Here is a 14,134-nt window from a genome sequence, read left to right on the forward strand (position 1 = left end):
GAGCAAGGGCCAAACTAAACTGGAGAGCTAATATAGTGCTGTGCAGTTGTGGGAAACCTCAGGTCTGGGGAGCAAATGCAGCCCTCCGTGTCTCTCTAATCTGGACCTTGGGACTTTTCCTAGGCCACACCTTTGCACCCTCTGCCAGTGTTTTTGCCTGGCTGGAAGGTGCCCTTGAACTCTGGTGTACTTTCCAACATGTCCCAGAGGAAAACTGGGATGTGTCTCTTTCGGGGCCTTGCTCCTGCATGAGTCACATGACCCGTGCAATTGCACAGCCCCCCCCAACACAAACACACATCTTTTAGGTCCGTAATCTCATGGGAGCCAGGTGACTCACATAAGAGCATGGCCCCTCAAAATGGCATATCCCAATTAAATCAGGACAGTTGAAGGGTACGCTCTAATAATGCTTCTTAGTTACCTAGATGAAAGAGAGAGAGAGGAGTTGGGGAGTCTACCTAGACCACTGCACAAAAGTAAACATTTGCATTTAATGCTCTGCCCATTGTTACCTCTGGTCCTGCCCACCAGAACGGCTACTCACGCAGAAGCACAGAGGGTGGACTCCTCTGAGGTGAGCAGGGTTTTTTGTTTTTTTCTGGGGGCCAGAGTTGCATGTGTTTCCCATTTTAATATAGGAACAAAAACACAATCCCCAGCTATCAGGCTTGCAATTATTTGGTGTAAGCTGGCAGAGTCTTTCTTCAGCAGTGATTATTCACGCTCTGTTTCTTGACCCGCAAGCTTTATTCTGAAACTTGGAGCTTGCCATTATGTGCTTGTGACAGCATCTCATCCCCTGGTAGATTTAAAATTGGGGGCTTCATTATCTTCCCTCAAATGAATGCAGCAGCTTCAAGAGGACGCATGTTTTTCCATTCAGAGAGACACCCAGGTTAAAGGGTCTGTTTTAATTAGTCGCTAATGACTCCACGTTATCACCTAATGGAAGAACAATTGGGTGTAGGTCTGAGAATTGGAGCCATGTATATATGTCTATCCAACCTTCAGATGCAGCTTGAAACAAAAAAGTTGCAAAAGATTGCACGGGGGAGGGAGGAATAAAATTAATGAGTGCCAAGCAAAGTTGGTCATCTTGGCTAGAGCAAAATCTTGACACAGAAGTAAACTTTTGGGGAAATTTGCACAGCACATCTGTCAACCATAAAGCACCACATCAACCATATATTTCAACCCACTCAGATTTTCCCCTTTGCAAGAAGGCATCAAACCCAAACTGGACATGCAGAACCTTGTCAAATAAGTCCGCTTACCACTTAACTGGCAGTGCAGCATCGAGGAATGGAGAAACCCCGTTGCCATTTCTGTAGGATATGAAACACAGAGCAGTCAAGTACAACATTCCTAGAGTGGACAAAAAAAGGGGATGTATGGACCAGCCAGTCAGAACTTCCTGTTTCCTCCTGGGCTGGGACAAACTTGGGTGTGCAATGTCCCAACTGCTTGACTTGGCTGGGGCATTACATTGCAAACCACCTGTGCATTTATTTTCTTGCAAAGATGTGTGTACCGGGCAAAATTGCATACAAACGTGTTAGGAGAAATATGCCGGTGAATTTCTGTTACCCAGAATGAGTAGCTGACTTGGATGTGAGGGTTTTATGTGGCCTGGCATATCTCGGCTGACACAGGGCTCAAACTGTTGGGACAGCTGATGGTATTCTGGCTAGAACTGCAACCTAGAGGGTGCTCTCAATCTGTATTAGCTCACCCACCAGGTTCGATGAGGGAGCAGAGTCTTGAAACTGAGAACTGGTAGTCCTGGTTTTGAGACCTGCTCTGCTGTGTACCTTCCAACAGTCCTAGCCTAGCCTAGCCCATGGATGAAGTCTCCATCTGGGGCCCCATCCCTTTTCCTGACAAACCCTCGGGCTAGGACCAGCTTGTCCTGGAGAGTCAAGGTGAGCATATGAAGCTGAACATCCTGAGATCCAAATGGCAGAAGAACTTGGGTGTCCAGGATGCAATTCCCATTTGTTTCAGCCCAGAAAAGGTTTGGATCATTCTCTTTGTCAGTCAGAAGGCAACGCAATATGGAATTGTGGAAGGGAAGAGAAAGAACGAGCCATTTCACAAGCTCAAAACTAAGGCCTCTTCTGAAAACTGATATTGTTATAAGAATTTTGAGGTCATATATATATATATAATAATTGTTCATAAAACATGTACATGAATGTACAGAAACATGTCTGAAGCAGCACAGGAAGACAGGCCTGACTGACACCATTTTGACTCTCTCTCTCTGACCAGGTGTTCCTCTGCAAGGAAGAAGGGGGGTGGGGGGAACCTTCTCATTGTCTCAGGAATTAAAGTGATAATCCCTGGCATCCTGATACCTGAGTGCCAGACAAAAGGGTGTGATTAACTTGGCTGGGAAACAGGGAAATGTAAATATCTCTCTCTTTTGTTGATTAGGTTTTGGGGGCAGGGGGCAGGGTCCAGGATGCTCAGATTACTGCCACCAGACCTCCCCTTTCATGATGTACCTATGATGAATCTAGGGAGAGGGGTCTTGGGCTACACCCCTTCTGTGACATATAGATGATGCTTCTGGGGGGTGGGCTGAAACCAATTTCAAATTTCTTTTTAAGGGCAAGACACCTTTGTTTGGGGTTCCTTCCTTGTTCTCCTGCGTGAGAGGAAGGACCCTGTTGCAACAGCGAAAATAAAAGTGCCTTGCTTCGTACGTCCTGGTTTGGTCTCTGTTATTTGGTGGGCAGGAGACGCTTAAATTCATCTGCCTGCCAGGATACCTGGACTCTACCTGGGTCAAGGATCCACTTATTCCTAGGACCGTGTAGCTCCGCAAATTTTTACAACACTGATATATTGAAATGCTCCTTTTTTAAGTAGTAAATTTAAAGGGCAAATTGTGATGATCAGGTTTACAAGTAATTTCCCCCAAAGCAATTCTAAAAAAGAGTTTTACAAGGCAGATGATTTCTTCCTAAAGTGTGAGGGAGAAGTATATTGCATGCAATTTATCATTCCCTCTTATCCCATCTATGTCAAACACCCCTTCTCAAAAACTACCTTCTGTCACCTTCTTTTCCTCCAAATCTCCCAATTTTTAGGAAGAGCAGGAGCAGAGGTTGGATGGCCATCTGCCATGGATGCTTTAGCTGAGATTCCTGCATTGCAGGGAGTTGGACGAGATGACCCTCCCAACTCTACAGTTCTGTGATTCTATGATTCCTTATACTGAGGCAGGACATTGGTCTTCCTAACTAAATATTGTCGACACTGACTGGCAGTGGCTTTCCAGGATTTCAGGCAGAAGGCCTTCACAGCCCTCCCTAGAGATGCTCAGTACCTTCTGCGTCCAAATCTCTACTTCTGAGCTATGCTCTCCCCACCCGTTCCTGCTTTGACAGAAGCCTTGCTTGGGGCTCCCAGTTCGAGTAAGACAACTCAGAGAATGATCTACAAGGCTACAGTTACTCAGAAATCCTTTATTTCAAGTCTGTTCATGAAGCTTCAACAATTGCTTCTCTTAATTGAGAAAGATTTGGCCCAGAATCACAGGGGAAAGTCTGGAGGAGTCATGCTCGCATTCTTATCTCCCTTTTGAGGATTCTCTTTTCCGTCTTTGCTTTTGTCATCTGAAAAGTTTAAGTGTTAACCTGAGTTCACACCGCCAGATAAAGACCAAACAGGCATGGACTGAGCTTTGTTTGGGCAGGAAGCATAAGGACCCACACGGTGCTCTATCACAGAAGATCAAGCCACAAATGTCAGCAGTGGAAATCCATCCCCCTTTTCCATCACTATAACCATACTCATGTGCCAACAGCGGTGAACAATGGATTATATGGGTGCATGTGTCCCTTCTCCCAGACCCAGCCATCAAATATGGCTTCACCCAAGAGTTTAAGCTGCATCTTCACCAGGGCTGGGCGATATATCGATATATCATCCGAAACCAGTTTGAAGAGCATATCATGATATTGGTTCCATAGTTTTTGACCTGGCAATATATCACGGATCATGGGGTGTGTGTTATGCAAAAATCACAATGTGGGTAAAACTCTGAAGCCAGCCAATGCCTCTACATAGCTCCATCCTTATTTCAGATTTTGTGATACTGTGTATCATTATACCACAATGTTTGGCAGGTGATATACCGCAATGTTGGGATGTGGGTGGCACTGTGGGTTAAACCACAGAGCCTAGGGCTTGCTGATCAGAAGGTAGGAGGTTCAAATCCCCGTGACGGGGTGAGCTCCTGTTGCTCGGTCCCAGCTCCTGCCAACCTAGCAGTTTGAAAGCACGTCAGAGTGCAAGTAGATAAATAGGTACCACTATAGCGGGAAGGTAAATGGCATTTCTGTGCACTGCTCTGGTTCGCCAGAAGCGGTTTTGTCATGCTGGCCCCATGACCTGGAAGTTGTACGCCGGCTCCCTCGGCCAATAAAGCGAGATGAGCACCGCAACCCCAGAGTCGGTCACAACTGGACCTAATGGTCAGGGGTCCCTTTACCTTTACCTTTATACTGCGATGTTGAAACCCAGATATCACCCAGCCCTAATCTTCATAGTGAAGGGCTCTTAATAGATAGGTTTCCATTTCAATTTCTGATTGCATTTATTCTGCACTGGGGGGCGGAGGTTGGAAATCCACATTTGTGCACCTAGGAAATGTGATTTGTACTGGTGAAATGTATTATGCAAATTACACCTGACACTTTGGAAGTAAATGGAAGGAACGGGGAGGGACAGATTAGATGCAATCTGTGGCACCTGGTGCCTTTGCTCCACTGTGTTGACAGAGTACAATGGTTTCTTGTCAAACAGGATTCCTTGCTGGCCCACGAAGAAAGGATCTTAGCAATTCCAGTGCCTGCTCCTGCTCAAAGGTATTGTCAGTACCAGTTTGGATCTCCCAAGTCTTTCTATGGAAGCCACATAGCAAATGCTTTCACAAGCAAAGTTATGGGATGCTGCTTCTAACTACAGGTAGGTAGCCGTGTTGGTCTGGATCGAAGTAAAATAAAAAAATTCCTTCAGTAGCACCTTAAAGACCAACTAAGTTTTTATTTTGGTATGAGCTTTCGTGTGCATGCACACGAAAGCTCATACCAAAATAAAAACTTAGTTGGTCTTTAAGGTGCTACTGAAGGAATTTTTTTATTTTGCTTCTAACTACTTTAGCTGCTCTCCCACAGAGCTGCCCATGCTGTGTAAGGAAGAAGGGGCTTCCCCATTCTTGGCACGGCAGAGGAAAGCACTCTGTGCACTTGTATAACTCCAGCTGACGCTGCCAGAAACGGGGACCCTGTAGCTTTGTGGGCCTCTCAGCTTTAGCTTCCTCTCCCATTGACTTTAGCTTTCCTTTAACGTTCCAAAAGCTGATGCTTCTGTTCTCAAGAGCAGCACACGGCAGCTTTTGCTTGTCTGTTCCTTTTCAGACTGCCAGCGGAGGATCCAAATATTCCTGCAGTGCAAACAAAGCTCCCTGCAAATAAATACAAAAACTAAAAAGGCAGGAAGAAGAGTTTGAGCCAACCCATCTTCTAGGCATGGTAGTTTAATAAGTGTGCAAAGATGGGATCCCCACCCCCACCCGCAGCCTAAAGTGGTTCGGCCCAGCAAAAGCTGTACCAGGTGTCTCTTCTGAACATATGGACCAGCCAAGATGCACAGTCCAGTGGCCAGATGTTGTATGTCTTTTCTCCAGTTTGCTCAGTTTTACGGAACTGAACTCTGAAGATCAGGAGAACTTGAATCCATATTTTTTCATTTCCACCAAGGCGTGCCTCCGACAAAAATCTATCCTCTTCACCTCCACTGCTCCTTGCCAGTTGTTCAAACACACCTCAAGAAGACCCTTCACTCGGCCCTGTTTGGTTCTGAAGAGCTTCAGCTCAGTACCCAGCCAGTGCTAAACTTCTCCATTGACTTGCCAGGAGGGACTGAGTCCGTTATGTTAAGTGCCTCTATTTGCACTTGTTTTAAAGGAGTATATATGACAACAGATGCCGTCATGCTATGGATAAACTTTAATTGACCAGCCCCTCCCCTCCCACCCGCCCCCAAAGAGATATAGAAGATGAAGATGGCTTAGGCAAGTGATGCAGCCTTGGAAGGCATCCTTGGAACTCCCCGGGAATGGTTCATGCGCAGACATTACAGCAAATCGTTCGTAGCCGCCTTCTCCAGCGTTCAGCTTTGCCCCTTCCAGGTGGATTGGAATCGGTTGAATGGGATGCGACGGATTCCTTTCCAGAGTTGTTTGGATCCTAGATCATTCCTGCCAGCCAAGGAGGTAGGAAAAGGCCCACAGTCCCCAGCAAGCAAACAATGATGAACATCCAGAGGAAAATTCTGTCAATGACCATTGCCACGTACTTCCAGTCCTCCTTCACCTGGAATGAGAGAGGGGAGAAGGAAGGACACTTACTGTACATTCAGAAAGTAGGAAGAAAGGTTATAGGTGTTTGCCAATTACTGGTTGGCCAAGAGGTACATAGACTTTTCTATGTCTGTGACAGTGAGGTCATCTAAGGCAGAGCTGCCACCAGAGTTGGCAATGTGGGTAGGCAAACCCAAGGTTGGTTGGTTTTGGCCATGGGGAGCCTTCCCTTATATGACATCCGATTGATTGATTGATTGATTGAGATTGATTGTGTTTCAAAACCACAGTTCATTCAAAAGAATCCGGGGATGGTTATCAATGATAATAAAAACAACCCATTGAAAACCTTCGGACAAATAAATATCAAATGCAATGTAGCATCCCAGGGATTTATTGTAAGAAATCATGAATTTGTGATCAAGTGTGTGGTTGAGAAGGATGTCTGAGCTTCTGGCTCCCTTGGACAGACTTTTTCCACCTGGGTTATAGAATGCTTGATTTCTGATATAAATTCCTTAGAATGCTGGTAAACTCCATTTCTCTTTGCCTCTAAATCAAGTTTCAACCTAAGATGCAAGACACAGGCCATTTGGCTAAAGCATTTGTCTCACATGCTTACTACAGATCTGGCAAAAGGGCATCCTGCATTCCTCTTTGGCAACATCCTTCCTACCATAAAGATTCAAAGTGCCTTTGATGTAGATCTGCTATCTTTCACAGGTTCCTGTGTGTTTTACTGCTTTACAATTTCCTGCCTCTGCTCCTGTTAATTATTCACCGTACTAGGATCTTATTGGAGTGTTTGAATCTCGGGTTGCCACCTTGATTATAATAAAAATAGCCTGGAGGGAGAGGAGGAAGATTCATTCTTTTTCTCTCTCTCTCAGGGCTTTTTGCTGGTCAAAAGCTCTCTTCCTTTGTCTTTCTTTCCATGTGGTTCTGCCACAATGCAGTCCATTTCTGCAAGCATGAGTGGGATGTGTGAGCTTGCATTTTGTCTGTAAGTTGCCCAGAGTGGCTGGGGAAACCTAGCCAGATGGGCAGGGTACAAATAATAAAATCATCATCATCATCATCATCATCAATTGGAACAACAGTGCAGGGTTTGAAGACATCGTCCCAGATCATTACTGATACTTAGCCTGCTTCTGTATTTCGCCTTCATAGCAGATGTTGCTGAAGAACCTAACTAACCCTAATGGTAGATCTGATGATGGTTCGCCACAGGGATTTGTTCTGGGTGACTATGACATCTTGTCTCCTATGAATCAGAGACAAACCATAAGTGTCACTCAAAACAACTCCCTGTATGAGCACCTTTTGTTGAACGATTGCTGGATCTGCTGGCAGCCACCAAAGAGCAGCTCCCAAGTGTTGAAATATAAGACTCGAGCCTTTCTGAGATTTGGTTGCAAGTATCACCGCAGCATTATAATATGCTAACAAAACAATGAAGTTGTAAGAGGTATTCATCATACCACTTAAGGATTAGAAGCAATAGTTATTTGGAACTTACTTATAAGGCCTGCAACCCACCTGGCACAGGACTTTGCAAACCACTGGTGGGTCATCACCCACTTGGTGAAAACGCTGGTCTCTACACTCATCTCCAGGCCTTCAAAGAGTCTTTCCCAGGCCTACCTAGAGATGCTGGGGATTGAACTTGGGACCCTCTGCATGCCAAGCAGGTGCTCTGCTCCTGAGATACCTCAAAGGTTATTTGCAAACGTTGACATGCTAGCCGCCAACATTGGTGAAACTTCTGTCGGTCACAATGGAAAAAGTTGAGCCAGTATAGAACATATGGAATATATAATTGAATTATAGGATTATAGACTTGGAAAGAAACCATGAGGGTCATCTAGTCCAACCCTCTGCAATGCAGGAGTCTTGAACCCACAACCCTGTCTCAAGCTCTACTGACTGAGAGATAGATAGATGATAGATAGATAGATAGATAGATAGATGATAGAGATATTCCAGCCATGAAAAAGCCAAAGCATTTTTTAAAAAGAAAGAAAAGTTCTACCTAGGGACATCCTGTCAGTTACATATTTCCCAGCTGTCCTTCTATACACTTAAGGCAATGCAGAAAGTTTGCTACATCACTGTCAATCATTCAGTTCTATTGACCAAAAGCCTCTTCACATCTAGCATTTGGTGCTTTGACTGAAGATGTTTGGCACGCCCTGGAGAATTGCCACTTCTTCCAAGCCTTCCTTACTCAAAAATGCTCAGATGTCTGGCCCAAGGAGGAACCTCAGATCATCATCATTATTGTTAAAAATATTGTTTATTTATTACAGTTTTAAAAAAGATTAAAATAAAAAAGCATACAGTTTAGGTAGTGCCTGAAGTAATGCGAAACTATGGCCAATACTTCTTAATGGCCATTTCTCTTTGGTGATTCAAAAGAAAGCAGATGGTTGCTATTAGCACAATAAACCACAGATTCTGCCTATTATCTTGCAATATGGGGAGATGTCTTTGTTTCCAAAATCTTGCTAATGAAATTTGGGAAGAGATCAGCAAGTTACTGGCTGAAATGCAATGTGTTCTATTTCTACACACACCAAACAGAAGAAGCGTGGGGCTTAATGGGATCTTATATCCGACAATGTTCTCAACTGCGGTTACAACATTGCTCCAATAATGGAATCCCACCACATACAGGGGCGGGTGGGGGGGGGAGCACTCATTGCCTTTTAGCATAGACAATAAATTCTGGGAATATCCCCATACATTCTCTATAATGTCACTGGACTATAATACAATTGACGGAGATTTTCTTGTATCACGGGCTTTGAGGAAACTCTCCAGATTTTAACATTTTATGTGGTCTTTATGGTATGATTATATGTGAAACACCAGCCCCTGCTATCCACATAACCAGTCTTCTGATCTGTCATTCTGTCCAGCTTGACAGCCACCACAAAAGCGGCTGTGTAAAATCACCCATCACCCTCACTTCCTACATTAATTATTACCATGTCACAGTGTTGCTGCTGCTTCAAATCTCAAAACGCCAGGAAATATCATGTCACATCAAGATGGTGCTAACTTCCGAGCGAAGCATGCTGTGATTCTGCTATCAGCTCTTGGAATTATTTATGGTGCTTAAGTTATCTGGCAAATTCCCCTCTTTGCTCTGCTTGCAAATCGTTACCGAAAACGTGCTCCGGTTCCTTATTATATGCTGTCAAGTTACAAGTGCAAAAATAGGGCAGCTGCTTAAGAACTGCCCCTCCACAAGGGATACAGATGAGCATAAACCCCATTTCCCAATGCACAAGTTTAGAAGTGTATAATTCAAGTCAGCAGTGTGATGCAGCAGCTAAAAAAGCCAATGCAATTCTGGGCTGCATCAATAGGAGTATAGCATCTAGATCAAGGGAAGTAATAGTACCACTGTATTCTGCTCTGGTCAGACCTCACCTGGAGTACTGTATCCAGTTCTGGGCACCACAGTTCAAGAAGGATACTGACAAGCTGGAACGTGTCCAGAAGAGGGCAACCAAAATGGTCAAAGGCCTGGAAACAATGCCTTATGAGGAACGGCTTAGGGAGCTGGGTATGTTTAGCCTGGAGAAGAGAAGGTTAAGGGGTGATATGATAGCCATGTTCAAATATATGAAAGGATGTCATATGGAGGAGGGAGAAAGATTGTTTTCTGCTGCTCCAGAGAAGCGGACACGGAGCAATGGATTCAAACTTCAAGAAAGAAGATTCCACCTAAACATTAGGAAGAACTTCATGACAGTAAGAGCTGCTCAGCAGTGGAATTTGCTACCAAGGAGTGTGGTGGAGTCTCCTTCTTTGGAGGTCTTTAAGCAGAGGCTTGACAGGCATATGTCAAGAATGCTTTGATGGTGTTTCCTGCTTGGCAGGGGGTTGGACTGGATGGCCCTTGTGGTCTCTTCCAACTCTATGATTCTATGATTCTAAGTGAAATGCAACAGCTCTCACCATAGTGAGGAAGACTGTGAGCAGGTGAGATTTGTGCCAGTCTCCTGTCCAAGTTCTAAGTGTGGATGGGCAACTTCACAGCTCTTCCAACCCTCTCTGCTTGAGCTGGATAGCCCTTCTCATAGAGGGCTGCCATCTATAAAGTAGGACAAAGGGCCACCCTAGTTCAAAACAATGAATTTCAGTAAGACCATATAAGCCATTCCATTCAAAGACTCCATCACTAATACTAAGAGATCTTCAGTGGGTCCTAGTTTGTTTCAGAGTACACTTCAAGGTCAGAAAATAAGAAGAGCCTGTTGGATCAAGCCAATGAGGATAAGATACCCATCTTCAAATATCTCAAGGGCTGCCACATGGAAGAGGGAACAAGCTTGTTTTCTCCTGCTCTGGAGGGTAGGACTCAAACCAATGGCTGCAAGTTACAAGAAAGGCGATTTGGACTAAACATCAGGAAGATATCGCTGTGGGCCATCGATTGATAAAACTGAAGTGGTGGACTTGGCATGTCTATGAGTTTAATGAGACCTGACTAAAAATTTGGCAGAATTCGGTTTCAGCTTCTTACATGGTTATTTAACTTTATCAATGTCTGCATGTTTCCCCAAGAGTCAAATTAAATTAATATCAAGCCTACTAGAAATGTTCTCTGGGGGGCAATTAAAACCCCCAAGTACTTTTTAGGATGGAGAAATCAGATCACAGAGGAGGAGAAAAAGAGCTACTTACATTTCTAAAGAACAGCTTACAATTTAACTTGATTTGGAGGACCGGAACTCGGCCCTTCATTCATTGTAATGAGACTTGGAGGAGGGGGGAATTGACTGGGATAAAAGTCTCTGCTTAGAAGGCTTGTTGAAAGAGGAATGTCTTCAACAGGTGCCAAAAAGACAACAGAGATGGTGCTTGCCAGGTATGTAAGGGGAAGGAGTTTCAAAGGGTAGGTGCCACCACCTTAAAGGCATGTGAGTTTGGAATGCACCTCCTGATAAGATGTCCTTTCTGTCAGAGTGCAGTGTGATCAGTTGGGTATTTAAAGGGTGAGATAATCTTGGTCCCAGACTGTATGGGGCAGTGATGGCCAAACTCGGCGCTCCAGCTGTTTTGGGACTACAACTCCCATCATCCCTAGCTAACAGGACCAGTGGTCAGGGATAATAGGAAGTGTAGTCCCAAAACAGCTGGAGGGCCGGCCATCATTGGTATAGGGCTTTGCATACCAGTTCCAGCACTTTGAACATAGCTCGGTACCCAATTTGCAGCCAATGTATCTCAGCCATCTTTTGGAAACCAGTTTACCAACAAACACTAGAACTAAAACACCTCCCTCATGGGGTCCTACATAGTGTGCTCTTGTATACATTTTTCAAATTGCTGTCCATTTCTCCCCTCCCTGTAGTTCTTTGTATAATCAGTTTTGCACAAAATCCAGCATTTGGGAAGACTCCCCAACAAAATGGCCTTGGTGAGCCATGGTCAGGCATGCTAACAGGGGACCTGTCTTCTAAATCTCAGGGGATCCTTTGTTAGTTGGCATACGGAGCAGAATGAAAGCGTTTGCTTTCCTCACAAGAGATTTCCTCCAAAGAAAACTCTCAGTACTATTGGGAGCATAATGACAGATGAACTTGCCAGTTTCACTTTCTCATTTTTCCAGTCTCAAGTTTAATTCTCCACAGTTCTATATCAGCTTGGTTTTTTTAAAAAAAATTGCCAGCATTTTAGTGCAAAATTCTCTTAATCTACAAATTTTTGTATGTGACATTACCTAACAAACCCATTCTTGCAAGGCAAAGTTTTCTAATGTGACATGTTATACTATGTAATTTTCACCAGTATATGCATTTATTTACACATTTTACCCAAGCATGGGATTATTTTTTGTACACTTGGCTGGAGAATTGCAAAATTCAGAAAAGTGCATTTTTCAATGTGTGGCTGATTTTCACTTTGTGCGTTGTTTCAGAAAGTGTGGCTTACACATGTTCACTTTTAAATGTGAACTGAATCACTTTTCTCACCCATCTCTAGTTGAGAGTCACCAGGACTAGAACCAAAAACCTTTGGGCCTGCACTCTCCTCCAGTGAGACACAAGACTCCTGGGACAGCGATTTCCATCCACTCAGGCAACCCGTTGGCCTTCCCCCACCTGGTAAAGCTATACAAGTATGCAGGTCAAACGCGAGCTTTGGGATGCTTGGGTAGAGGCCATTTTGAATGGGGGAGCAGAAAAACTCTAAGGGACACCAATCAAAGTGCCAATTTATTCAGCCCAATGCGTTTTGATTACAGACTTTGTCAGGGGCAAAGCAACTCTGTATTTTCCATGTGCTCTACTGCAAAGTGATTCAGCACAGCAAATAGAAAATAAACACTGACAAATGTTGCAATCCAAATGCAGTGGGCTGAATAAATGAGATTTTTGGGGGGTGAAACTCAGAGGTCCTTTCTTGCTTCGTTTCTGAACTTTTGCCGTTCCCACCCTGCTCTTTCTCTGCTGTCTGGATTTCTCTCAGGCCCTTAGGCTAGGGAAGATGTTCCCCGCATGTGGTTTGACTAAATCCGGATTAAGGGGTTTTCCCAGGACAGCGGAGGGTGTGTGCGCTGTGTCCCATTGGTGAAGTGGTGGTGACTTGAAATGCTCTGGGGATGGGGACAAAAAATGGGGAGGGTGTCAAGGAGGGTCAGTTGAGAAATGTCCCTATTTTCATCCGAGGAATGTTGGAGGGTATGCGGGAACAGACCCAAATAAACCCAGGTCACAAGGCCATTTTGGGAACACCCTATTTCTTCCTGTCTTCTGGCTTTGTTTTTTCTTTTTAAAAAGAAAAAAGAAAACACCCAACAACATCAACAACAAAAAACCTCAAGCACTTAATTAGAAGAACCACTTACTTTTAATACAACCACATTCCCCTTGTGGCGGTGAGGCTTCTGCAGAATACTGATCAGGAACTTAAAGACAGGCACATCCTGATAAGTGATGGCTTGTTAAATCCCCCCTTTTCAGACCAGTCCTCCCTATGCATATTTATGTGAAAGTAAATCCCACCGAATTCATGGGGATTGAGAGTTAAATGAGATGAGATGATGGGAGATACATGACTGTATTTCCCATTTTTAAATGGAAGCTAAATGCAGCTGCCGCTATGGAGGGGGGGGGCAGGAATTGGTTTGGATGCTCACTTAACACCTGCATTTTTCCTCTTGTACGGCAAATAGCAGTTTTGAGGCTCATTTTCTAAGGGGAAAGGGGAAACTTTCTAGGTCAAAGAAAAAAATGTTAAAAACCAAGGGGAGTCCCAGTCCGTGTTCACCCCATACATTCAGAGCACTATGATACCACTTTAAACAGTCATGGCTTCCCCCAAATAATTTTGGGAGCTTAAAAGCTGTTAGGCGACCCCCATTAGTTGTTAGGGCTAAAAGGACCTAACAGTCCTTTAATTACACATGCCAGTCCTTTAATTACACATGCCAGTAATTAAAACTGAGATGTGGACAGTGGCATTCATCTTGGCTCTGGCATTGTTTCCTGGTTCTGACTGCAGACCAGCATCCAGGGCATCTAGGAAACTTTGGGTTGCAGCCGACTAAGTCCTACTCAAAGTAGACCTATAAAAATGAATGGAACTAGGCCGGTCATGAATGGGTCTGTTCTGAGTACAACTAATATTGGATGCTGCCTTTTTGTCCCAATAGCATTTGTACGTAGGCATTCTTCTTCTTCTTCTGAAAAAGCCCAATAACCTTGCCTTTAAAGAGTCAGATGCCATCAGGCTGTTTTT

General features: G+C 44.3%; 1 protein-coding gene across 1 annotated transcript in view; it reads right to left on the reverse strand.

Moving 5' to 3' along the window:
* Window positions 1-6,060: 6,060 nt before the first annotated feature.
* CHRNA4 (cholinergic receptor nicotinic alpha 4 subunit) overlaps window positions 6,061-14,134 on the reverse strand; it is a 68,374-nt gene continuing 60,300 nt past the window's right edge. The window contains exon 6 of the mRNA XM_035122596.2: window positions 6,061-6,389. Within this exon, the coding sequence (XP_034978487.2) occupies window positions 6,264-6,389 (126 nt within the window). The 3' untranslated portion in view covers window positions 6,061-6,263. The remainder of the gene's footprint in view (window positions 6,390-14,134) is intronic.

The sequence above is a fragment of the Zootoca vivipara genome, chromosome 7 (assembly GCF_963506605.1).
Source record: "Zootoca vivipara chromosome 7, rZooViv1.1, whole genome shotgun sequence".
NCBI classification, from domain to species: Eukaryota; Metazoa; Chordata; class Lepidosauria; order Squamata; family Lacertidae; genus Zootoca; species Zootoca vivipara.